At 44.4% G+C, this 24,694-nt stretch overlaps 2 protein-coding genes and 2 long non-coding RNA genes across 7 annotated transcripts; all 4 read right to left on the bottom strand.

Annotated features, from left to right (window-relative positions):
• Window positions 1–1,627: 1,627 nt before the first annotated feature.
• LOC119919131 (proteasome subunit beta type-6-like) lies at window positions 1,628–2,083 on the bottom strand. The gene is made up of 2 exons (XM_038739604.1): window positions 1,904–2,083; window positions 1,628–1,802 (listed from the first exon to the last, which is right to left on the bottom strand). Exons 1-2 carry the CDS (start codon window positions 2,022–2,024, stop codon window positions 1,675–1,677), a joined length of 249 nt encoding a protein of 82 aa, XP_038595532.1. The 5' UTR covers window positions 2,025–2,083; the 3' UTR covers window positions 1,628–1,674.
• Window positions 2,084–3,644: 1,561 nt separating this feature from the next.
• LOC119919134 lies at window positions 3,645–4,287 on the bottom strand. The gene is made up of 2 exons (XR_005447627.1): window positions 4,084–4,287; window positions 3,645–3,730 (listed from the first exon to the last, which is right to left on the bottom strand). It is a non-coding gene; the product is annotated as an uncharacterized LOC119919134 (long non-coding RNA).
• A 6,200-nt stretch (window positions 4,288–10,487) lies between these two features.
• On the bottom strand, window positions 10,488–14,306 carry LOC119919130 (G2/M phase-specific E3 ubiquitin-protein ligase-like). Of its 4 annotated transcripts, none has more exons than XR_005447622.1 (8): window positions 14,110–14,305; window positions 13,969–14,019; window positions 13,455–13,669; window positions 13,210–13,355; window positions 11,403–11,471; window positions 11,236–11,311; window positions 10,994–11,142; window positions 10,490–10,662 (listed from the first exon to the last, which is right to left on the bottom strand). XR_005447622.1 is itself a non-coding variant. In XM_038739602.1 (4 exons), exons 2-4 carry the CDS (start codon window positions 13,974–13,976, stop codon window positions 13,114–13,116), a joined length of 465 nt encoding a protein of 154 aa, XP_038595530.1. In that variant the 5' UTR covers window positions 13,977–14,019; window positions 14,110–14,304; the 3' UTR covers window positions 12,809–13,113. The 4 variants fall into 4 exon arrangements, 1 of the variants encoding a protein (XP_038595530.1); XR_005447623.1 differs by having other exon boundaries at window positions 10,491–10,662; window positions 11,258–11,311; XR_005447624.1 differs by lacking the exon at window positions 13,969–14,019 and having other exon boundaries at window positions 10,488–10,662; window positions 14,110–14,306.
• A 5,654-nt stretch (window positions 14,307–19,960) lies between these two features.
• On the bottom strand, window positions 19,961–21,713 carry LOC119919132. The gene is made up of 3 exons (XR_005447625.1): window positions 21,420–21,713; window positions 20,346–20,555; window positions 19,961–20,062 (listed from the first exon to the last, which is right to left on the bottom strand). It is a non-coding gene; the product is annotated as an uncharacterized LOC119919132 (long non-coding RNA).
• Window positions 21,714–24,694: the final 2,981 nt, after the last annotated feature.

The raw sequence follows: 24,694 nt of genomic DNA, 5'->3' as shown, positions 1-24,694 counted from the left end.
TTACAGTAAGGGAAGGAGGAAGTCAGGTAATGTGAAGAGTATCTGGAAAGAAATTTGATTTTAGTTTCATTTCAGATCATGTAATTGAGAAATTAAGAAAAATTAAGAAGTATTAAATAATAAAATAGCGCAGAGAGACAATGGATCTCATGTAAGAATATTTTCCTTTTCGTCTTGCAAAACGATATTTTCCTAACCTGTGTTTGTGTTGGAGTGGGTGCTCTGTGCCTGAGAGGATCTCTGCGTGTCCTAAAGGTGTCTCTTTATGATTGGCTGGATTCACAGTACAGCCTGGGAGTGGCTGCTGCTGATTGGTTCATTCAAAACATCTGGTCTTTAAAATATCAGGTTTCCAGCGGTCTGACAGCAGCAAACCAAACCCTTTGTTTTGTGTTAGAGCTGGGAGGTTAGTTTTAGTCTCCTGAGGGCTGTTTCACTCTTTACCGTTTTATTAGCTGTAGCGGCCATGTTTCTTTTTTTAAAATCCTCTTTATTATTTATTTATTTAAACCTTTATTTGTGGTTTCTCACTGTGTTTAAAGTTTATTCTTTTCCATTTCAGCATCAGTAAATCTGTGAACAACCGGGTTGTCTCTTGAAGAAAGCTGTTGACAGGAATTCATCTGATTTACCTGGCTCGACATTGTCGCTTTTTCAACGGAAACCGTGGTGCCTCGAAACACACCGTTGTGTACACAAGCACACTTTATTTTCCTGCCGTTGTTTACACAAACTTGCCGCAGCTGATTGGGCAACACCTGTGACACGACCGCCAAACAGAAGTAAACATACCTGGTGCGTTAAGCCTACGTTGCAAGGAACCTGGATTTCTAAATTCTGCTTTTGTGAAACAGCTCTCACATCAGGCTGTACAGTACAGACTCTGGATATATTTAAAAACAAAAAAAACTACTCTCTCAAATAATTAAATAAAAACAACAGGGGCACCTCCAAAAATGTAGCTTGCCTCGCAATGCTTTTGAGCCGACGGGAAGTACCCCGTGCTTTAAAGTAACTTACTAGCGGTCAAAACGGCGGCTATAACAAGGTGGATCAATATATTTGACCCGTCACAACCCAAACGAAATGACTCGTTTCACTATCGGAATGTGATCCATTCGCTCAGTAACATTTGAAAAGGCTAAACCAGCCGCACGTAGACAATTTTACCCCCATTTACGTTAGCGAAGGGCTAAACCGGAAGTTAGCCTGCTCGACCGGCAAAAGTCAACCCAGTGGACGCTGTAGCGCTACTGCCGATGAGTGTTTGGGGGTGTAATAGCAGAATGACGGGGACACCGACGCACAGGTATAAATGCATGGCTACGTGCGTAGCCTACGGCGTAGTTGCATACGAGTTTATGCATCACTGGCGACAGCGACTGGAGTTTGTTTCCACCAGATGACTGTGTCTGATCTGTTTAAAGTGTAGTAATGAAGCAGGACAGAGCCGCTCTCTGGCCTTCAGGCAGGAGCCCTCAGATTCAAACAGGTTCTTTAACAGAAGCCAACAGAAAACCAAACAAGGCTAGCAGTTTCCCCCTGCTTCCAGTCTTTGTGCTAAGCTAAGCTAATCCTGGACCCACAGAACTGTAGAAGTCTGTTTAAAGAAGGACAGGAGGACAGGGACAGACTGAAACCTTTATTATCACAACAAAATGGACATTAACGTGTTTAGTGTGTGGAGTATTTGGGCAGCTGGTTTCCCAGTATGACTCGTCTCTCCACTCCCTCCTCTGAGATGCTCGCCAGTCTGACCACGCCACCGCTGGAGCCGTCTCTCTCCATCGCCAGAGACAGAGCTGTGAGACAAGACAGGAGAGAGACAGAGAGTCAGTCAGAGCCAGTAGTCCTGCAGTGGACCGCAGTTCCCAGCATGCCTTGCAGCAGCAGCAGTGTGTACCTGCAGCAGTGAGCTCCAGACACTGGTCTTTGCTCAGTCCCGGTTTGTAGTTGGAGTCCATGAAGCCGTAGATGTAGGTGCTGCCGCTGCCGCCCACCGACACCGGCTGCCTCACCAACATCCCACCAATAGGCACGCAGTACACCTGAGACACAGACGGGTGAGCAGAGAGACAGTCAGTGTGTGAAAATGTCCAGATTTGAGTTCAGCAGAGCTTCACAGGTTCCACTGGAGTCCTCTTCCACTCCTCCATGACGACATCACGGAGCTGGTGGATGTTGGAGACCTTGGGCTCCTCCGCCTTCTGTTTGAGGACGTCCCACAGATGCTCAATAGGCTTTAGGTCTGGAGACATGCTAGAAGTCTGGCAAGATGTCGTCATGGAGGAGTGGAAGAGGACTGTGCGATGTGTTATTTTCAGGTGTGTTTATTAGGGATCGAAGTTTTTTCCGGACTGATACAGATTATTAGTGACCAATTAGACCGATATGTGGAACCGATATCCTTTTGCTGTAAAATTTTAATGTTGGTCTCAAAATTTAGAATAACACAAACTCCAACACAAAGTCTGTTAAAAACAACAATATTAAAGTTAATTGTCATGTTTATAAATTAAAATTAAAAATGGCTTAGAGATCCATCCCAGAGATGGACTTAACTATAAGTGATAAATTATCATAATCTTTGTCTTTAAAAGCTGCCATTTATATTGTATTTATTTTATATTGTTAGGATTTTATTGATATATTTATTGATACTATATTCTTTCTGTTCTTTATCCGTCCTTTTATTGGTTTTTCATTACCAATTCATTTCATTACTTAAAAATGTTATTTAAAAAAGATATACAGGTGCTGGTCATATAATTAGAATATCATCAAAAAGTTGATTTATTTCAGTAATTCCATTCAAAAAGTGAAACTTGTATAATGTATACATTCATTCCACACAGACTGATATATTTCAAGTGTTCATTCCTTTTAATTTTGATGATTATAGCTGACAACTAATGAAAACCCCAAATCAGTATCTCAGAAAATTAGAATATTGTGAAAAGGTTCAATATTGAAGACACCTGGTGCCACACTCTAATCAGCTAATTAACTCAAAACACCTGCAAAGGCCTTTAAATGGTCTCAGTCTACTGTAGGCTACACAATCATGGGGAAGACCGCTGACTTGACAGCTGTCCAAAAGACGACCACTGACACCTTGCACAAGGAGGGCAAGACACAAAAGGTCGTTGCTAAAGAGGCTGGCTGTTCACAGAGCTCTGTGTCCAAGCACATTAATAGAGAGGCGAAGATAATGAACAACATCTAGCTTCAACAGAAGGTAGAAACGAAGAGTACAAAGTAATGATTAAAATGACTCAGGAGGGAGCCTCATTCGGCGAGTGGAACCCGCTTCATTTAACAAAAGCTATAAACAAGTTGGTTGGCAATGTGAAAAGTGCGCGAGTAATGAGAAATGGAGCACTGATCAGCAAGGGAAGGCTGTTCGGCTTAACAAAATTGAAGGTAAGCGAGTGCAAGGATCATTGATCACCATAATACAAAGAAGGTTCGAGGAGTCATTTCGGGAATACCCACAAATATGTCAGTAGAACAAGTCAAGGAAAATGTGGAAGGAGCACGTGTAGCCGAGGCAAAACGCTTGAAAACAACACGTAATGGTGAAAGATGTGACAGCTTGTCTGTGTAACGGGTTTGGTCGGGTGTGTGAAGGATGACTCTTGAGATCACTTCTTTTCCACGATTTATTGGCTCGCACATCTGCAGAACACAATGCACACATCAATTGCCCCCTGGCCTCCTCTTACATTACCTCTGCTTCCCTCAGCGGTGCAAGACGCAACTGAGCGCTTCATGTATTCAAAATACATTACAAACACATCACTCCAACATCACATGAGTTACTCTGCTCATAGTGTTCATAGTGTTCATAGAAAGCCATTAACACTGTTCAGAAAATACTAAATATTAAATGCAACAATTACATAAAAACAGCACATAGGTCTCCCCAAAACAACATCGCCTAACAGCGACACCTGGTGGTCTGAATAAAAAGTGTGTGTGGGAGGTGACAGAGACAACAAAAGTTACAAAAACAGAAGGAAAACACATACCTGCAGAACACAATGCACACATCAATTTCCCCCTGGCCTCCTCTTACATTACCTCTGCTTCCTAAACATACAAATACAGCGTTTACAAGACGCTGAAAACTCCGACAAGTTACATAGGTAACATGACGCGGCCCGCCTGCCTGGTAAAACTGGCGCCAGAAAGTTAAAATGAAAACACTGATAAAACGTATTTTAACGGTCACACTGATACAAAACTGCTACGTGACATAACCATATTGAAATTGCACAATTTGTGTTTAAAGTTTAACGTAAATGGTTCAATTTCCAAAGAAAACAATAGATAAACCCAGCAGCACTTTTCTACACAACTTAGCCTCAGCGGTGCAAGACGCGACTGAGGGAGACGAGCACTACGAAGCTTAGGAGGTACAAAAGGGGTAGTGTGCAGCTAAGGAATGACGGAGTTTACATTTCCACAAGAAAAAATAGCAAAAATAAATATAAATAAAAATAACTCAATGAGATAAAATTTGGAAATAAGAATTATTAAAGTGCATTTTTAACTCCGTTACATCTGTTATGATTGTTTTTGATGAGGAAAGTCTACCATCTAAGGTATATATAGGTTATATGTGCTACGATGTCAAACGTTATGTTCCCCCACCTCTGAGGTGCTTTAAGTGTCAAAAATATGGACACGTAGCAGCTGTATGTAAGGGCAAACAAAGGTGTGGAAGATGCAGTGGTGAACATGAGTACGGGAAATGCGTAAATGGAGCTAAGCTAAAATGCTGTAACTGTGGAGGAGAACACAACTCGGCCTACAGGGGATGCGAGGCTAGTAAGAGAGCTGTAGAAATACAGAGAATTAAAACATCAGAAGGGATAACATACGCTGAAGCAACCAAGAGAGTAGGTTGGCAACCAGACAGACCAAACAATAAACAAGCTAGTGTAGAATGTAAAAAGTCAAGAACACGTGAGGGATGTGACAAAATCAAGGAAGACACTATGTTGGGGGGAAAAATGAGTTTGTTTTGCTTATGGTTGAAGTGGTAAATTGCTCTGTGCAAACAGAGAAGAAAACAGAAAAAGTCTAAATAATAGTTAAAGCAGCAGAAAGTACTTGGGAATCAAGGGGTTAGTGTGGGAGGAGGTTGAGGAACAATTAAGTGGAGGAACAACAAGCTCACAAGCACTGTCATGGGGTGGTGGATCTTCATGATCCTAACCATACTGCAATGGAATGCAAGAAGTCTAATTGCTAATGGACAAGAATTTAAGCATTTTATCTCAAACCTCCAAGATAAACCCAATATTATATGCATACAGGAAACATGGCTAAAACCACAATGGGACTTTGTAATTCAGGGTTACACAGCAATTAGGAATGATAGGGTGAATGGAAAAGGTGGTGGGGTAGTTTGTGCTAAATGGGACAAGGTTTAGTTTGATGACTGTAGGAAAAGAGCATGAAGCAATAGTAGTCAAAAGCTGGACAATAATTAATTATTATAACCCTTGCAATAGATTAAATATAGACACATTGAATACTGTGGGTGGGCAAACACGGGATAAAGTGGTCTGGTGCGGTGATTTTAATGCACATAGTTCACTGTGGGGAAGTAAAAAGACAGATACTAATGGATTAATCATAGAGGAATCAATTGTGGATAAGGGATTAGTTTGCATGAATGATGGAAGTGGCACCAGATATAACAGTGTTTAAAATACAGAAAGTGCAATTGATTTAACATTAGTATATCAGGGGGTAGCAGGCATTACCACATGGGAGGTGTTAAATACATCATCAGGAGGTAGTGATCACTACCCTATACAGTGGGGGAAAAAAGTATTTGACCCCTTGCTGATTTTGCAGGTTTGCCCACTTACAAAGAATGCAACAATCTACAATTTTAATCATATGTACATTCTAACAGTGAAAGACAGAATCCCAAAGAAAATTCCAGAAAATCACATCATATGAATTTATTAAAATTGATAACCATCTGATGAGGAAAAACAAGTATTTGACCCCCTGGACAAACAGCATGTTAATATTTTGTAGAAAAGCCATTATTGGCCAGCACAGATGTCAAACGGTTTTTATAGTTGGTGACAAGGTTTGTGCACATTTCGGCAGGGATGTTGGCCCACTCCTCCCTGCAGACAGCCTCCAAATCATTCAGGTTCCGAGGTTGTCGCCTGGCAACTCGAATTTTAAGCTCCCTCCAAAGATTTTCAATTGGATTCAGGTCTGGAGACTGGCTAGGCCACTCCAGAACCTTGATGTGCTTCTTCTTCAGCCACTCTTTTGTTGCTTTGGCGGTGTGCTTAGGGTCGTTGTCGTGCTGAAACACCCATCCTCGACCCATCTTCAGCTCTCTCACTGAGGGAAGGAGATGTTGGTCCAGAATTCCACGATACATGGCCCCGTCCATCCTCCCCTCAATACGATGGAGTTGTCCCGTCCCCTTGGCTGAAAAGCACCCCCAAAGCATGATGTTGCCACCACCATGCTTGACGGTGGGGATGGTGTTCTTTGGGTTGTACTCGGTGTTCTTTGCCCTCCAAACACGACGAGTTGAGTTGAGGCCAAAAAGTTCTATTTTGGTCTCATCTGACCACATCACCTTCTTCCAGGCCTCTTCTGAGTCGTCCAGGTGGTGAATGGCGAACTTCATGCGGGCCTGTACATGTTTCTTCTTGAGCAGGGGGACCTTGCGTGCGCTGCAGGATTTCAATCCATGACGGCGTAGTGTGTTACCAACCGTTTCTTTTGTAACTGTGGTCCCAGCTGCCTTCAGTTGATTCATCAGTTCCCCCCTTGTGGTTTTGGGATGATTCCTCACCGTTCGCATGATCAGGGACACCCCACGAGGCGAGATCTTGTGTGGAGGCCCAGACCGAGGGAGGTTGGCGGTGGTGTGGTGCTTCTTCCATTTCCTGATAACTGCACCGACAGTTGATCTTTTCTCTCCAAGTTGCTTTCCGATTCTCTTGTAGCCCATCCCAGCCTTGTGCAGATCAACAATCTTGTCCCTGATGTCCGTAGAAAGCTCTTTGGTCTTGCCCATGGTGGTGATGTTGGATGCTGGTTGTTTGGGTGTTGACAGGTGTCTTTTATACAGGTAACGAGGTGAGGCAGGTGTATTTGATGTAGATAATTGGTTGGGATTGGGGCTGTGTCTTAAAGAAAGACTAACTGGCTTGTAGGAGCCAGAATACTTGCTGTTTGGTAGGGGGTCATATACTTGTTTTTCCTCATCAGATGGTTATCAATTTTTATAAATTCATATGATGTGATTTTCTGGAATTTTCTTTGGGATTCTGTCTTTCACTGTTAGAATGTACATATGATTAAAATTGTAGATTGTTGCATTCTTTGTAAGTGGGCAAACCTGCAAAATCAGCAAGGGGTCAAATACTTTTTTCCCCCACTGTAATAGTTAAGATCGGAGTAGAGTACATCATGAGGAAAACTCAAGAATAAAAGGTGGAAACTAGATGGGGCGGATTGGGACACATTTCAAAAATTATGTAAAATAAGTGTGAGAGTTTAATCAGAGAAGATTTATCAGATGGGGACCAATATATAAAAAGTTGGTGGGAGTCATTATAAAGGCAGCAGAGGAAACGATACAAGAAGTACAGGGAGCAGAGTGAAAAAGAACGTACCATGGTGGGATGTAAATTGTAGCAAAGCTATTAAAAGAAGAAACAAGGCATTTAGGCAGTTAAAAAACATCATTCACTAGAGACATTAATTAATTACAAAAGATCACAGGCCATAGTCCGGAAGACTATAAGAGCAAAAATACGTGCATACTGGAGGGATTACTGCAATAAGACTGGAAGAGAGACATCACTGGCTGATATATGGGAATGGCTAGAAAAATTAGTGGAATCAGAAGGAGTTATATAATACCAGTCTTAATAAGTGGCAATAAAACAGCAATCAGTAATGTGGAGATGGTAGAAATGTTGGCAGAAACATTAGTTAAAGTACACAGTTCAGAGAATTTATTAGTCGAAGCCAGAAAGTGCAGAGATAACATTCTTGCCATGAACCCAGGTGTCAATATACAGAAGAGCACAACAACTGATGATTTAGATGTACCATTTAGCTTATTTGCGTTAAGGAGGGCTATCTCAAAGACAAGACTTCATCTCCAGGGAAGGACAACATCTGTTATAGCATGTTAGCTCACTTGGAAGATAGTGCACTTACTGTAGTTTTAAGATTATTTTACCAGATTTGGGAAACAGGCAAAATACCAATAGCATGGAAACAATCAATCATAGTACCAATAGTAAAACCTGGGAAAGATCCATCAGACCCATCAAGTTATAGACCAATAGCACTCACATCACATTTGGGGAAAACCATGGAACGTATGATAACAGACAGATTAACATTCTTTCTAGAAAGCAGAGATCTGTACTCACCATACCAAAGTGGGTTTGGAAAGGGAGAAATACAATGGACTCTATTTTATGTTTGGAATCTGAAATCAAAAAAGCTCAGACAAATGGGGAGATTGTGGTAGCTGTCTTTTTTGATATTGAAAAAGCATACGATATGTTATGGAAGGAAGGGTTACTTATCAAATTAAATAATTAGGTATAGGTGGTAGACTGTACAACTGGGTGTTGGACTTTTTATTTGGCAGGGCAATAGAGGTCAGGGTGGGCACATAATATTCAAGACTCTATAAAGTTGAAAATGGTACTCCACAAGGCAGTGTGTGTAGTCCAGTACTATTTAACATCATGATCAATGATATTTTTGAAAAAGTGGAAAGAAGTATTGGGAAGTCCTTGTATGCAGACGATGGCACCCTATGGGTAAGAGGACGGAATTTGAAATTTATTCAGAAAAAATTACAGGCAGTAATTGTGGAGGTGGAACAGTGGGCAAATAACTGGGGTGTTAAGGTGTCGGTTGCAAAGACACAAGTGATATGTTTTTCCAGGAGACATAAAGAAGTGTCCTTAAAATTATATGATCAAACCCTCGAACAAGTAAAAGTTATCAGACTGTTGGGAGTGTTGTTTGATGAAAAGTTGACTTGGAAACAGCACACTGATAAGGTCAAAGACAAATGCAAAAAAATCAATAACCTTTTAAGATGTCTGTCAGGAAGGGACTGGGGGGCCACTACAACATCATTGCTTAAAATATACCAGACCTTGATGAGATCTACACTACATTATGGATGTATAGCAAATATGTCAGCAGCAGAATGCCATCTTAAAAAACTAGATGTGGAACAGGCACAAGCATTAAGGACATGCAGTGGAGCATTTAAGACCTCTCCAGTGGCTGCCATGCAAGTGGAAATGGGGAACAGCCACTAAGAATAAGAAGAACAAGAATTATGCTAACATACTGGGCTAATCTTCAGGGACACTGTAGCTCTCACCCCGCGCTAAAGCCAGCCTAGAAGAATGTTGGGGACACAATAAGAGCAGCTGTTTCAGTTTTCGATGGGTGGGAAATGCGAAAGCAGAAAGCCTTTGCTTGTACAGTATAAAATATATCCCAATACTCCCATATCCAGATCTTCCTCCGTGTTTTTTTGTAAATCCATCCATTGACCTGCATATACAGCAAATAATCAAAAAGAAATCCAAGCAAGCACACACGGGAAGAAGAGCACAAAGTTACATAGAGCAGCACTATAGAGATAACCGCATGGTCTTTACTGATGGCTCTAAAGATCCAGAGACCGGACGGACAGGAGCTGCCATATACATCCCAGCATACAAAATAGGCATTAAAAAGAGAATCATCTATCAGTATATACAGTTGAGCTTATGGCCATTTTGATGGCATTACAGTGGCTAGAAGAAAATAAGGAAAGCAAGGTGGTCATTGCATCAGATCGCTGGGCAGCGCTCACCAGTATTAAATCTGTTAAGTCCTGTAGGCTGGATCTGGTATTTAGTATTCATAGCTCTCTATGTAGATTATATCATAAGGACTGGACTGTCTGCTTTGTTTGGGTTCCTGCCCATGTAGGGGTAGAAGGAAATGAAGACGCTGATATTCTGGCAAAACAGCACTTAAATCAAAGTCAGTTGATATACAAGTTCCGCTAAGTAAATCTGAAGCTAAAACAATCATTAAAGAGAAAATGCAAAAAATATGGCAAGAATACTGGGAACTAAATGAACTGGAAGACATCTTTACAGTATACAGAATCATGGCAGAATATCAGCGTCTTCATTTCCTGCTACCCCTACATGGGCAGGAACCCAAACAAAGCAGACAGTCTAGGGGTGGGGAAAATAAGTACATAAATCGATACTTCACAGGGTTATTATTATCAATGTGCAACTAACAGACTGTATATAAAAAAGCAACTAATGATTTTCACTCGCACAGTGTGAGCACGGTAACATTTAACAATTGGCTCCCTCTCCTCATTCTGCAAAGGACACCTACGTGACAGGCAGCAGAACATGACAAGCGAATGTGAAAGCAAGAGGAGCAGAGGAAAATACGAGCAATAAGCTGTCAGTGTGGCAGTAAATGTACAGTGTAGGTCAGAGTGTGTCCGCTAATAATAAGTCTGTTGTTTCCCTACTTGCTGGAAAGTGAAGGCAGTAAGCGCCAGCAAACATCTCCCCTGGGCTGCAGACTTCTGAACACTGAAATGGAAAGCTAACAGTACATTAATACACTAATAATAATCAATACACCGAGTACATAAATTAACAAAATGTTCCATGGTACTAAAAACAAGATCACAATAATCAACTTACAAGACTCCACACAACACAATAACTACAGTAGACGAGACAAAAAAAGAGCTGATCTATTTCTGTAAGGCGGAGTGAACATGGTGTGGTTGGAGCATTGTAAAGTGCGTAGTTCAACATGTATCTGCATCTATACTAATAGCAGCAGCATCAGAAATAAAAATAGCAGCAACAGGAGTCACTAATAATGCTATGTAGCTACATTTATAGGACGTAAAGTTAGCTCCACTCACTTTTGTCTCTAAACCTGCAATCAGACACACGTGCTGTCAGTTTATCCATTTTGTCTTGCAGCCATTCACATTTCATACTGACAGATGGGAGAGGAGAGATCTTCTCTATCAGCTGGAGGAGGGCCTGTGTTCTGCAACTGACCCAGTAACTACACTGACAAAAACACATCTGTGAGCTGCAAAGAAATGAAAAGGTGGCAGGGACATAAAGTTTGAGTTAAGTTCTATTAAGTTTGGTTTACCTGCGTTATCACGGCATCTAACCCTCTCATTCCTCAGGGATTCATTATCCCCTGGATTAGAGTGCAGGATACCGTCCTGAGAGAGACAGACACCACATGTTAATTAGAAACAATGCTTACACTGCCACTAGACCTTACACTGTGAAGCTATTATAATGTAATCTTACCTTGAGAGGGGAGGTAAGCTAGGGAATCCAGAGTTGGCAAAGAGACTGGCAAGAAACTGTTGTATAATCCTGAGACACAGAGAGAAATATACTGTCATCAAAAGAAGAACAGTTGGGATTGTAAGAGCATAAATGCCACTGTTATTATAAATGGGTGTATGCAAGGCGGAGAAGAGAGCCAAGAGGAGGGTAAAGAAGACTGAAGCTGAACTGGTCAATTACTCCCCCCTCCACAGCAGGTGAGCGGTCTGGTCTACCGGTATCTCCTCTAGCTGACACGGAGAGACTGACTGGTCCTCCGGCAGGAGAGGGAAACAACAAGGGAACAATACAGAGGCATGGCCAAAACATTATCTATGGCTAGACTACCAATCGGTCCCGCCAGAGTGTCCACATCCTGGACTTGTCGCGTCTGTGCACGGCTCGGACCGAATCGGTTAGCAGGAACTGTTACTCTTTCTTGCCAATTCAGAACAGGAACTGCAGCCGCAGCCCCTTGTTGAGCAGTGTCGGATCCAAAATCTCTGCCATGGCTGTGAGCGGTTGTGTTTGCCTCTGAAGACGTCCTTGGACAAATATCTGATATGGCGAGGCCAACAGGGCGCGAGCCACGGTTGTTATTAGACCGATATTGGGTGAAAGAGATTTTAAAGAATGGGTGGGGGTGCGTGTGACCTCCAGATTAAAACTAGTTAGTGTCATATCTTACAGAAAATACAGTTTCATAGTTTCGCATCATTGGGACTTCTGCAGTTTCTCTTCCATTATTAATGCCAGAACTGCTACTGCATTTACTAACTTCCTAGACAAGCTGCCCGTCCTGTTCACGTCCCCTTCATACAATGTCCCTCTTAACATGTTTTTCCACGACACGTTGACTTATGAAGGGGTGGGGGGGAAATACATTCCAGCGATCCGTTTCAAACCGGACCAGCCGCCTCCCACCACCACAGCTAACAGTTAGCAGTCAGAAAACCCCTCCAGCACAGATGCTCCTTATTTAAAAACACAGTCAGTAGGGTTAATGTTCCATCGCCTAAAAATAATTAAAATGTAACGTTTATCAGTATCGAATGGGAGCATGCCAGAGAGGTTGAAAGAAAAAGGGGTTGGCCGGTTGGGGAATCTGGCACTCAGTTTCATGGTATTAACAGTAAATGTTGTCCTGTCTTTAATTGGGACTCTACAGTCGATGGTTTCTACCAAGTAATAAAAATCTGCTTCCCGGTATAACGTTAACTAAAAATAATAATTAAAAGTCATAACGTTAATGGCAGGAAACTCAATCACCAATGTGTTACAGTCCTAAAGCTGTCCGCTGAAACGTTACTTAAACATGTGACATTACAAAACGTAGTTAGTGATAAATGTTTATTAAATAGTTATTTACTTAGCCACGTGGAAAATATCTCCAATTTCCTACAATACCAGGCCTACAACCTAGCAGTTAGCTTGCTGGCAGCATAGGGAGACGTGGCTGCAGTTTATTAGTAGAGATACACTTTCAAACAGCATTGCTCAAGTTCTGTAACAAACCTCATCTACTTTGGTTGATTATTCAGAGCTTTTAATTAGGACGTGTCACACTGGTCATCAACTACAGACCTTAGTAGACAATTACCTCAAATCATCTTAACATCATCACCTGAGAACAACGTTAGCAGGCAGGACATTCAAAGTTCAGCCATTATGAAAATAGCTGTCAGTGACTTTAAGCCAGACCAGAAGTGGGAGCGTGAATAATGCCATCGCACATAAACTTGGCGAACTGTCTGTAAGTGTCATGGATAGGAAGTTTCAAATTTACAAGACAGGTGTTAGCTTCAGGGTACTTCCGCCCTGCGTCGTGAATGAAGTTCAGCGTTGGGTGAGGAGAAAAACCAAGAGCGGGTACTCTGTCGGCTCCAGAGGCAAACACCAAAATTTGCTCCATTGTGACCTCAAACACACCATCTGTAAAATAGTGAGGTAATACAATAATTAACATCTGATGATCTGCAGGTTTGTGTCAGCAAGTCAGAGTCACTCAAAAAGAGTGAATCCTTTATTTACCCTCCACATCTAGAAGAAAGTCTCTCCAGTACCCTTCCACTCTCTTCTCCAGGCGCCACCGGTTGCTTCCAGGAGGGGACAGTGTCACTTGGAACAGGGAGATCAAGTCTGTGGCCTTTAGAGGCCTCTCAGATGAAGAAAACACCTCCTTCAAGATGCTGGCGTGAATTTTCATCAGGTCCAGGAGACCAAGTGTGTTCAGTCCTTCAGAAAGTCTGTAAAGAACCAAAATGATTAGAAGGTGTATGTTTGTCCTGCAAGGTACCATGTCTCACACACACGATTTATACGAAAGCATGTTAAGGAAAATACATTTAAAAAGCACATCTGCCCAACACACCCAGTGATGAGAACCAAGCAATTTCCATAGGTTAAGTGAATCAGGAATGTCGCACAAAAAAATTGTGACCAGTCAAGCAGTGGGCCCAATCAAACAGAAGCAAGTGCACTATTAAACAGTATGTGGCACCATGCAGGTTTGTTTTTCCAGCAATAAATATTGATGTGAGCTCACCCAAGCATTTTCCTCAAAACATAAGTCAAATCTGGTCCAAGCACTGTAGCTCTGCCATCAACAAAATTAAGGAGTTAAAATGCAATTTACAATTTGTAGCCAGCATTACAGATAAAGTGTGGGACTATACACAATACTCACTGTTGGGAGGCTTCTTTTGTCCTTCCACGTAGAAACTTGTGGCAGCCTGAACCAGCCGGTCCCGTCCCTCCACGGTGGTGAGACGCCTCAGGGACCCCAACAAGGACAGGCTCTCTGCAGCTTCCTCAATGGCAGCTCTAGCCTCTGTTATATCACCGGCCTCACTGATCTTTATGACGTACAATTCATTAGTAGAAGCAGGCCTTCAAGATACTTTCACTGTTTAGAGAAAAAAAAAAATACAGCAAGGACAGACAAAATTCACATACCTTTTTGAGTTTCCACTTCAAATCTGGATCTGCTACCTCTTTGAGAGCGGGTGGTAATGTGGGTGTAGAGCAGAGGTTTTGGTAGAGCCTCTCTGGAAAAAGAAGGCAACACTCCTCCATGCAGCAGTGCCACAGCCATCATAACTCCATAGGTTCCCCTTCCAGGGAACTCGAACTGCGTCGGTTACGATACTATGGGAACGCCTCTAGGCGTAGCAGCTTCTGAACGTGAATGAAATCACTCCAATCCTATTGGCTTGTTGCTAGAACGGTAAGGTGTGACGGAATAACCGGAGGAGTATAAAGCACACCTGTACACACTCATCATTAGCTTTTTTTATTCAGCAGGCGCTCTGTATGTTGTTTGAAGAAAGCTCCAGTCCTACAAGCAGTGTGTCTTACCTGAAGAAGAAGTCTACCAGCATGTCCGGCAACCAGATGTACAGAAGGTGTGTTTTTTTCTTGCCCTCGGTACATCACGGATGGAGATTCTCATGAGATGTGTGTCTCATGTTTGGGGATGGAGCACGCCCGGGCAGCTCTTGAGGGGGCTGTTTGCGCCCGTTGCGAAGCCCTTTCCGTGCGGGTACTGAGGTACAGCATGGCTCTCTTTTCCGAGGATGGCCGGATGTGTTCTCCCCGCAGCGCGGCCCCTGCGGCCGCTGAGGCAGCCCGGCGGCCTCAATCATTGGGTTCACAGCGATGTTGGAGAATTTCGGGACGGCTGAGGCTTTTTCCCAACCTTCATCCGCTGGTTCCGACGCTTACTTTCCTCGTTCGGGAGCCCGTTCTCGGCTTCTCCCGCTCGCGGTTTGGATCTGGAGACGCTGCAACAACATGCTCAGTGTAGTGGACGATGACTTCCGGGTGTCGGGGCGGCGTCATCAGGCGGGGCCCGACTATGACGTACTGCTGGAGGTGGTGACTAGAGCCGTGGTTAAGGTCAACATCAACTGGCCACAGGAGGAGCAGACACCACAGGCTAGTGGTAAGCTTTATGAAAGGTTTCTTAAGCACCACGTGCCACCTCCACGCTGGTCTCTGCCATTCTTCTTGATTTACATGAGAACTGAGTAATCATGGGACAGACCCTTCTCTACATGGCTTTCCACACCCCTATCACTGAACTACAGTAATGTGATGGGGGTTAGGGACCGTGGTTATGTGAGGATGCCTCGGGTGGAGACGCGATCTGAGGACCGTCATCCAGTCCTGACGGAGCTCAGGGAAGACCGGGGTAGGGGAGTCTTTCCCGTTCCCACGTTCAGGACGCACCTGCCACCATCGAGTCCACGCCGTACTGCCTGCCCGAGGGTCTGCAGTCAGGCGGCATTCAGACTCACTCACCGTGGATCTTCGGCGGCTCTCCCCTGCCATTCTGGGGCTTCAGGGGTTCACCAGAAGATCACACGAGACACTGACCACCAGCCCCGAGGGGCTGGTTCCGTTGGCAGACTTTGCAGAGGCTTGGCGGAGCCTGACGAACATTTCTCCGTGGGTCCTGCGCACTGCCATAGTTGGGTTTCGACTACAGTTTAAAACCCGCCCTCCAAAATTCTACGGGGTGGTTTGGACTGTGGTCCGGCCGGAGCAAGGTCCGGTGTTGGGTCAGGAAGTTCTTACTCTGCTGAGGAAAGGGGCCGTGAAACGTGTCTCCCCCCCAGACAGAGACGCCGGTTCTACAGCCGGTACTTCATAGTCCCTAAGAAGGACGGAGGGCTGCGCCCTATTTTGGATCTGCGGGTTCTAACCGGTCTCTGGGGAGATTCAGGTTTAAGATGCTCATCATCCCCGTCATCATGACGCACATCCAATCCGAGGATTGGTTCGTCACGATAGATCTAAAGGACGCCTATTTCCACGTCTCCATCCCTCCTTCTCACAGGAAGTTCCTGAGGTTCGCCTACGGGGGTGTGGCTTACCAGTATTGGGTTCTTCCATTCGGCCTGGCACTTTACCCTCGCACATTCAAGTGTATGGATGCAGCACTGGCCCCGCTGAGGCTCCATGGCATCCAGATTTCAACTACATCGACGACTGGCTCATCCTAGCCCAGTCTCGAGAGTTGGCGGTTCGGCATCGAGATGTCGTTCTGGCTCATCTGCGGCGTTTAGGGCTGAGGCTCAACGCAAAGAAGAGTGTGCTGGTGCCCACCCAATGGACTACGTTCCTAGGGGTAGTATGGGATTCGACAACGATGCGGGCACAATTGTCTCCGGCACGTGTCGACACCATATTGGCTGCCGTGAAAGGGGTGAAGTTAGGCCACGCCATCACTATAAAACACTTTCAACGAGTTTTGGGTCTCCTGGCGGCTGCGTCCAGCGTAATACCATCTGGACTGCTGCACATGAGACCCCTGCAGTGGTGACTAAGGACCAAGGGTTTTTCCCCGAGGGGAAATCCTCTCTCTGATTTGGGTTACGCGCAAGTTTCTTCGTTCCCTATCAGTTTGGAAGGAAACTTGGTTCCTGTCCCAGGGGCCCGTGCTGGGAGGGTCTTGTCGCCGGCTGGTCATTTCGACAGATGCCTCCCTCACGGGCTGGGGCGCGGTCATGGGCGGCCGCTTTACAAGGGGATCCTGGCAGGTGCATCAATCCGAGTGGCATATCAACCGTCTCGAGATGTTGGCGGTGTTCCAGGCTCTAAGGAGTTTCCTGCCCGATCTCCAAGGCCACCACGTCCTGGTTCGTTCTGACAACACAGCGGTGGTGGCCTATCTGAATCACCAGGGCGGTCTGCGCTAGCGCCCTCTGTACAGACTGGCGCGTCAGATCCTCCTGTGGTCCCAGCAGAGTTACTATCGCTCAGGGCGATGTATCTCCCGGGGACGCAGAATCAGGGAGCAGACCTGCTGTCGAGGCAGGGGCTGAGGCCCGGGGAATGGAGACTTCACCCCGAAGTGGTGGAGCTCTTGTGCGAAGAGTTCGGCCCCATAGACGTGGATCTGTTTGCGTCTCAAGAGACTACGCACCGCCCGCTATGGTTTTCTCTCGTTCCTCCAGCCCCGTTGGGTCTGGACGCCATGGTACATTCGTGGCCGAGGCTACGTCTGTACGCTTTCCCCCAGTCGCTCTGCTCCCGGGGATTCTGGAGCGGGTCCGCCAGGACAATGTCGACCTACTGCTCGTAGCCCCGTTCTGGCCAACCCGGGTGTGGTTCTCGGACATCATGATTGCTTCTGGACGGCCCGCCGTGGCAGGTCTCTCTGAGGAGAGACCTGCTGTCCCAGGCGTAGGGCCGGGTTCTTCACCCTTGCCCCCCCATATGGCGACTGTGGGTCTGGCCCCCGAGGGGGCACAGTACCTAGAGGCGGGTCTAACAGCCATAGCAGTCGAGACCCTCCTCAGCTCCAGGGCCCCATCCACACGGAGGATGTACGGCCTGAAGTGGAGTGTTTTCTCCACTTGGTGTAGGGAGCGGTCGGTGGACCCTGTTACCTGCCCGGTGGTTCAGGTACTTGAGTTCCTCCAGGACCGGTTCCCTGCTGGTCTTTCCCCTTCCACCCTCAAGGTGTACGTGGCAGCTATTTCATCTTTCCACACCCCTCTGAGGGAGGGGTCTTTGGTGAATCTTCCCTTGGTTGTACGTTTCCTCCGTGGTGCTCGGAGGATGAGACCTGCGACTCGGTCCAAGGTTCCCACTTGGGATCTGGCGGTGGTTCTTGGGGCGTTGGCTGAGGCCCCCTTCGAACCCCTGGAGTCAGCTGAGGATGAGCACTTGACCCTCAAGATGGCCTTTCTCCTTGCTATCACCTCTCTGAGGAGGGTGGGGGAGCTCCAAGCGCTTTCGGTTTCCCCGCAAAGCCTGGAGTTTGCCCCGGGGAATATTAGGGCTATCCTGCAGCCTCGTCCAGGATACATCCCTAAAGTGCCTTCTTGTGCGGCAGGGTCCACAGTGCTGCAGGCATTTCATCCCCACCTCATGTGACGGCGGAGGACGGGAGACTTCATCTGCTCTGCCCTGTCAGAGCACTGAGTGTTACACTCTGAGGTCCTCCCGTTGGAGGAAGGCTGACCAGCTGCTGGTGTGTTTTGGGTCTCCCAGGGCTGGGCTCCCTGCATCCAAACATACTATTAGCAACTGGATTGTTCAGACTATTTCCCTGGCCTATCAGGTGCGCGGTTTGCCTTCACCTGTGGCTCTGAGGGTTCATTCTACCAGAGGTATCGCTGCCTCTCGAGCCCCCCTTTCCGGGGCCTCTTTGCAGGATGTTTGTTTAGCGGCTGGCTGGGCCACTCTGCACACATTCATTCGGTTTTACAGTCTTGACCTTCCTTCGGCACATGGCACTCGTGCGCTCTCCTCTTAGTCGTGCCACTTTATTGCACACTGGGGCAGGCGGGGTTTTTGGCACGGTTTAGTGGGTATCTCGTTCCCATAGTGTCGTAACCGACGCAGTTCGAGTTCCCTCGAAGGGGAACGTGTCGGGTTACGTATGTAACCCTGGTTCCCCGAGAAGGGGAACGAGACACTGCGTCGGCCCGCCACACCTCTCTCCCTGCCTGAAGCGCCTGCTTCATAGTTTAAGCTAATGATGAGTGTGTACAGGTGTGCTTTATACTCCTCCGGTTATTCCGTCACACCTTACCGTTCTAGCAACAAGCAAATAGGATTGGAGTGATTTCATTCACGTTCAGACCTGCTACGCCTAGAGGCGTTCCCATAGTGTCGTAACCGACGCAGTGTCTCGTTCCCCTTCTCGGGGAACCAGGGTTACATACGTAACCCGAGACGTTCTGTAGAGACCTCTGTGTAATGCTGCATAATGGAAATGTAGAACAATACATTTTGCAGTGGTTAACAGGTGGCAAATCTCTGCAGAATAAGGTGTTTATAACTCAAATCTAAAATCTTAATCCGCCAGGAATACAATCAATTTGTTAGAATATGACTTAGATTAATGGCATGTGTGGGTACTAACCATGGCTGTCCAGGGACAGGTTCTTACTGTTCTGTGGCCCTGTAAATAGGCTGCTATCTCTGAGAGCAGTCGGAAAAACCCCCGTGTAGGGCCCCCCTCATCCACTGAACCTTCTGCTTGCATGAAGTCATCCATAAATATGACGCTTAATTTGGCCTCTGGATTGAAACTCCTTCTTGTAAAGGCTCGCATGGCACCATCCATTATGTTTTCTCTGCATACATTGATCATATTACTGCTGGGCGTCTCTCCAATCCAGACTTTTGATGCCAGAGTTGTCAGTAAGGTTTTCAGATCTGGTCTAGAACAACAACCACCAGAAACCTTTTTCAGGTGGGACTTGCAACATTCAAAATCTGTATGTAGCACTTTATTGGCCTGATGGCCGCAACTCATTTAATCCATTAATGGAAGTATGAAACTAGCACTTACTCGGTAGTTTCTTTGACATGACTCAAATCCAGGAAACCAGCAGTGGTATCAGAGGACCCAGATGAGATGTTTTGAGGAGTGGTCTCTTCAGGAACCAAAGTGTCCTGACAAAACACAAACACCTCAGTAAAGACATTACCATTAAATACAACATTACAAAATATAGGCCTACAGCTTGCACTAACGTAAGTGTTTAACATACTTTACCTGGGCGAAGAGGGGACATTTTATAAAACACTGCTGTGTGCTTACCCTTTCCTGCTCAGTTTGCAGACTTTGTATGTATTCCTCATCTTGTCTTGTGAAGTGCACGCCACTCATGTAAATCCTAGAGGAAACATTAAAAATGTAAAAACATTATATTATGATTGACATTAGTTTTATATTCAGTCCCTAGTAAAGACAAAAGCTTACATCAGCATCATCATCTGCTACTTCCACTCTCTCTGTGTCATGAGATTCACGTTCGAGCTGTAAAACATGCTTACTGTTACATTACAATGGCAACAATCGCTTGTCTTAACATTTCAAAAGGAAATTACTTTTGGTTGGGTAATAATTTTGATAAAAAATGTTAATTAGATAATGATAGTGCTGATAACTGTACTTACATCCCTCGCCATTGCATTAGGTCTCTCCAGGCAGTTTTGTGAAGTATGGACCTCCTGTTCATCCTTCAAAATACCAGAACACCCCATTTGTTGGCCAAAGATGCAATATGCCATTATGAAATATACAACAAGCCTAGAAAGAGCTTAAAATGGGTGCCCCATATCATCTTGGTCCAGGTTTTGGCCAGAGTTCGAGACCTCTTCTGCATCCTAAAGACACAAAAACAACACGTATTGTTTATTTGATCTGGATGTTTACACTAGAGCCCGACTGATATGGGTTTTTGGGGGCCAATGCAGATTTTAAAGTGAAAAAGAACTGATATTTAGATTTTGAAAAGGATTTGGATAATAGACCGCTTTCTGGTATAAACTACACTTAGAACAGGCCGTTTTCTAAAACCTTTTCCTAATTGGATTATGTTAATAAAATAGATTACGGTCTCAACAACTGAACATTTAAACAACTGCTCATCAATAAATATTTGCTGCTAGAAGAACTTTTTCAGCCATCTGTAAACAGAAGCAGCATGTGTATTTTACCTTACACATATTGACCATTTTCAATGCAGCATATTCACATCTAGTTTTATCCCCTTACCAGCACTCTTAATTCTATCCAAAGCTACAAGAAACCATTTCTCAACCATATGGCTCTAAAACACACCGTCTACGATACAGTGACCTGCTCTTGAATGTCTCCAATACTACATGACTGTCTACAACCAGGACTTGCAACTTTGAGATTTCATTTCACTATAAATGAAGCTGATGTTTTCTTTTGTGGTTTTTGTGGCCGATACATTTGTCGGGTTCTAGTTTACGCCCACAATATACTGCTAAAATTATGCCTGCGTTACAGATTTGATGGTGGTAAAAACCAAACAAACAAAAACCATCTTGCTGTTCTCCAACCTGCTCTTCCAGACTCTCCTTTTAAAAAGTAGAGTGAAAGTTGCTATAACATGGTTCAGTTATATGCATCGGTGTTCCAGCGCATCAATAGGAATGAGCCATTACAGATTCAGATGATTAAGACGACATTCAGCTCAGGGTATGATCAGTGTACAGTACCTTTGGGAGTATATATATAAAGCTGATCGATTCAGCTCTCTGCTGGCTTTCAGCACAGATGGTGATAGTGGACAAACTTGAAGTCTTGTGGTTTCTTTATGACAATCTACTCTTGCCAACTCAAAATCAGTGTCGCCCACTCTTGGAAACGCATTTCTGAGGACAGCGTTGAACTCCTCAGCAGACAAGGACACTGGCACCTTAACTTTTCTTCTAAGCTTCCGCTACAATGAAAATTGCATAAAGAAAAATCACTACAAGGTATTTGTGAAGCAGTCTCTTCAGAACATACAATGCAGTGTTTCCCTTACTCAGCAGTGTAAATTACAGGCAGACCCATTTTGGATTTTACATCTGATGCTATGAAGGAAATTGTGGGTGGAAAATTCCAGCAGACGAGCTCCGTCTTTTTAGCGACTTTATAAAACGTGGAAAAAGTTACCGGAGCAGAAGCATCCAGGGAGAGAGAGGCGGAGAGAGAGGCGGAGAGAGGCGGAGAGAGGCGGAGAGAGGCGGGAGAGGCGGAGAGAGGCGGAGAGAGGCGGGGCACGCCGCTGTGTTTGCAGCAGGTGTGTGCGCAAGCGTGAGGAAAAGGGAACTGAAGGGAAAGGGCGCAGATTCAATTATAGTGTAAGCTGTAAAATAAGTGATTAAAATGTCAAATAGAAAATGCCTCATCACTGCCCAAGTTGTTTGTCTGTGGGAAACACTACAGTGCATATGTAATTAAACATACCTTTTTATGGGTGGAATGTTTCCATATCAGGATGGAGGAGGAGACCAACTCTGAAAGTTGCAAGTCTTGTTTGCTCCCTTCTCCTCGGTCCTCTGATGGGAGTATTTTGTCTGAACATCCTCAGCCTGAAAAGGTGACAGAAAATGAGAGACCCGGAAATGCAAAGCCAGAAGCCTAGATAGTCAATGTCGCCGGGAAAAAACCCATAACATATCCATAACTAATGGCAAGAGGTAAATTAATGCCAATTAATATTAAGATAGGCCTATTAAATATAATACATGCGAGGTGGCCATTTAGGACATCCTCCCCTGCTTTAATCATAAGATGTACTATGTTAAACTTAAGACGGCGCTCGTCTGCAGAAAGGCAGAGTCCCAGCCTAATAAAGCGCTATTAATCCTTCATCACGGTGTGCCACAACCAAACTGAAAGGAAACAGTTTTGGCTGAACGCAAAAGCATCTCAGATAAATCTGATTTATATGGAAAAATTCAGCTCTTTGCCCCACAAATTTTACCAAATGGATCTACAACTGAGGGCTGACAAACGACAGAATCACCACCATGTAGCTACAGTCGGTGTCTATTCATAGTCGGGGGCCCGGCCAGGGGGGAAAGCTTGAACAGCACAGTTTTTAAACTCACGTGCTGATGTCAGCAAGGTGTCACGTCTTATACAGAGACCTTGCTGTCACTTGACAAAGATTTCACTGCCGTCAATAAATATTTTAAACTGAGCTGCTGAAACATTCGGCGTGAGTGCAGTCCTGCATTTATTAAAACCTTTAACAGCAGAAATGTTTCTATCAAAAGGTGTCATTTGCAGCATTTTTGCTGAGTTAGCTTGCTACATAGTTGGCTAATGTTGGCAAACACTACAACAACACTTCAAGTCTCCCCAATTAAAGTCACTGAGGCGACATCACAGAATATTTCATTAACGCTACTCAAACATGATTTATGTTTATTTATGATTATATTATTAAATCTGTTACTCATGGCACTCACCTAATCTCAAGCATAGATCAAAGAGGCTGCAAATGAGTGGGGGAGGGGAGGCAGTGTTGTGATTGGCTGCAGCTTAACAAGCAATTAAGCAACCTGTAACTGACTTGCACTGGTATTACAACGCTAGAAATCAGCACCAGAAGCTCCACATGTTTAAGGTTATATGCACTTGTTTTAGGTAGTTAAAAATAATTGGAATACAGGCTACCTAATTTATTGTAAGTGTTCTGATGCGCAGTGAGTTAAATGTAAGACATAATCACAAATTGTGTAATTCTAATAATTTACTGAGAATTCAGTATAATCAAAACTGAGTTGAAGCAGCCAAATGTGAGCATCTAATGAGCTCTGATCTAGGCAATGAGTGAGTGTATGAGAGGGAGTCACAGCTTTACAGTTCTATCATGCTGCCTGCAACAGTTGCTCCACTTGGGGGGTTAAACCCAAAGGCCAACCTATTGTAGCCATCAGTGATGCTCTACTAGAGCCATTATCTATTAATGAACTGTTTTCATCACTTTCTTAAACCATCTGTTCAGACGCTTCCATCATATATTAAAGATAGATATCAACATTAAAAAAGTTACCCAATGATGTTATTCTGGCCACCTTAGATGTGGAAAGCCTCTACACAAAGATTTTCCTTGTAAGAGGTCTTGAGTATTATCTGCACAGAGGAAGCACTACCACCCTGTCCATTTATTTGTGAGCTAATTTGGTCCTTAAACTGAACTACTTCTCCTTCATTGGAGATTTCTTCCTACAATGTAAAGGAGCATTGATGAGTTCTACTTTTTGCACAGGAATATGCTCATTTATATGTTTTTGTTTTCACACACATTATGTTTTTAAGACTAACAGGAACCCCCTGACCTTAAGTTCTCTGTTGAATATGATCATAAACATTTGTCTTTATTGGATATGATGGAATTATGCAGTGGCAGCCGTATCTCAAAATAAACAGATAAGACTGCATTCTGCCTAGCCAGCAGTGCTTATCGAGCTCTGCAATACGGTTTACCCAAGAGTCATTTACGCTCAAATGTCATTCTACTGAGGAACTAATTGATTAAGCTGCTGCAATGAAAAAAGAGCTTTCGGGACAGAGCCTACTCTTTACAGTGTATTGATGAGGCTTACCAAAGTGCATTTCAATTCTGGAACGATCTTTTACAAAACAAAATAGGGTAAAAGTTACTCTGTCAGAACGCTATTCTTAAACACTGGCCTCTGATCCGGCATTAGCATACCCAGCATTTTAATGATCCTCCCCTCTTTGTCTATAGAAGAGCTGCTAACTTATGCAACACGCTGGCACAGAGATAATATTAAGGCAGGTTTTAAACAGAATATTTTAGCTCCTGGAAAAGATGGGAATAATCCATCTGGCAATTGTGCCAAACAACAAGGGAAAATCCTCAATGTGGATTTTGATGTGTTGTGCTGTAATCCAAGATGTTTCTTTTCTTCATCTCTCATGTACAGTTTATGGTCTATGGTTTGTGGCGCCCCTCACCTGATAACCATTA

The sequence above is a fragment of the Micropterus salmoides genome, unplaced genomic scaffold, assembly GCF_014851395.1.
Source record: "Micropterus salmoides isolate LMB-PRFRI ecotype aquatic unplaced genomic scaffold, ASM1485139v1 Ms_hic_scaffold_2558, whole genome shotgun sequence".
NCBI lineage: Eukaryota > Metazoa > Chordata > Actinopteri > Centrarchiformes > Centrarchidae > Micropterus > Micropterus salmoides.
The sequence above is the reverse complement of the archived record's forward strand: the minus strand, read 5'-3'. Positions and strand labels throughout refer to the sequence as shown.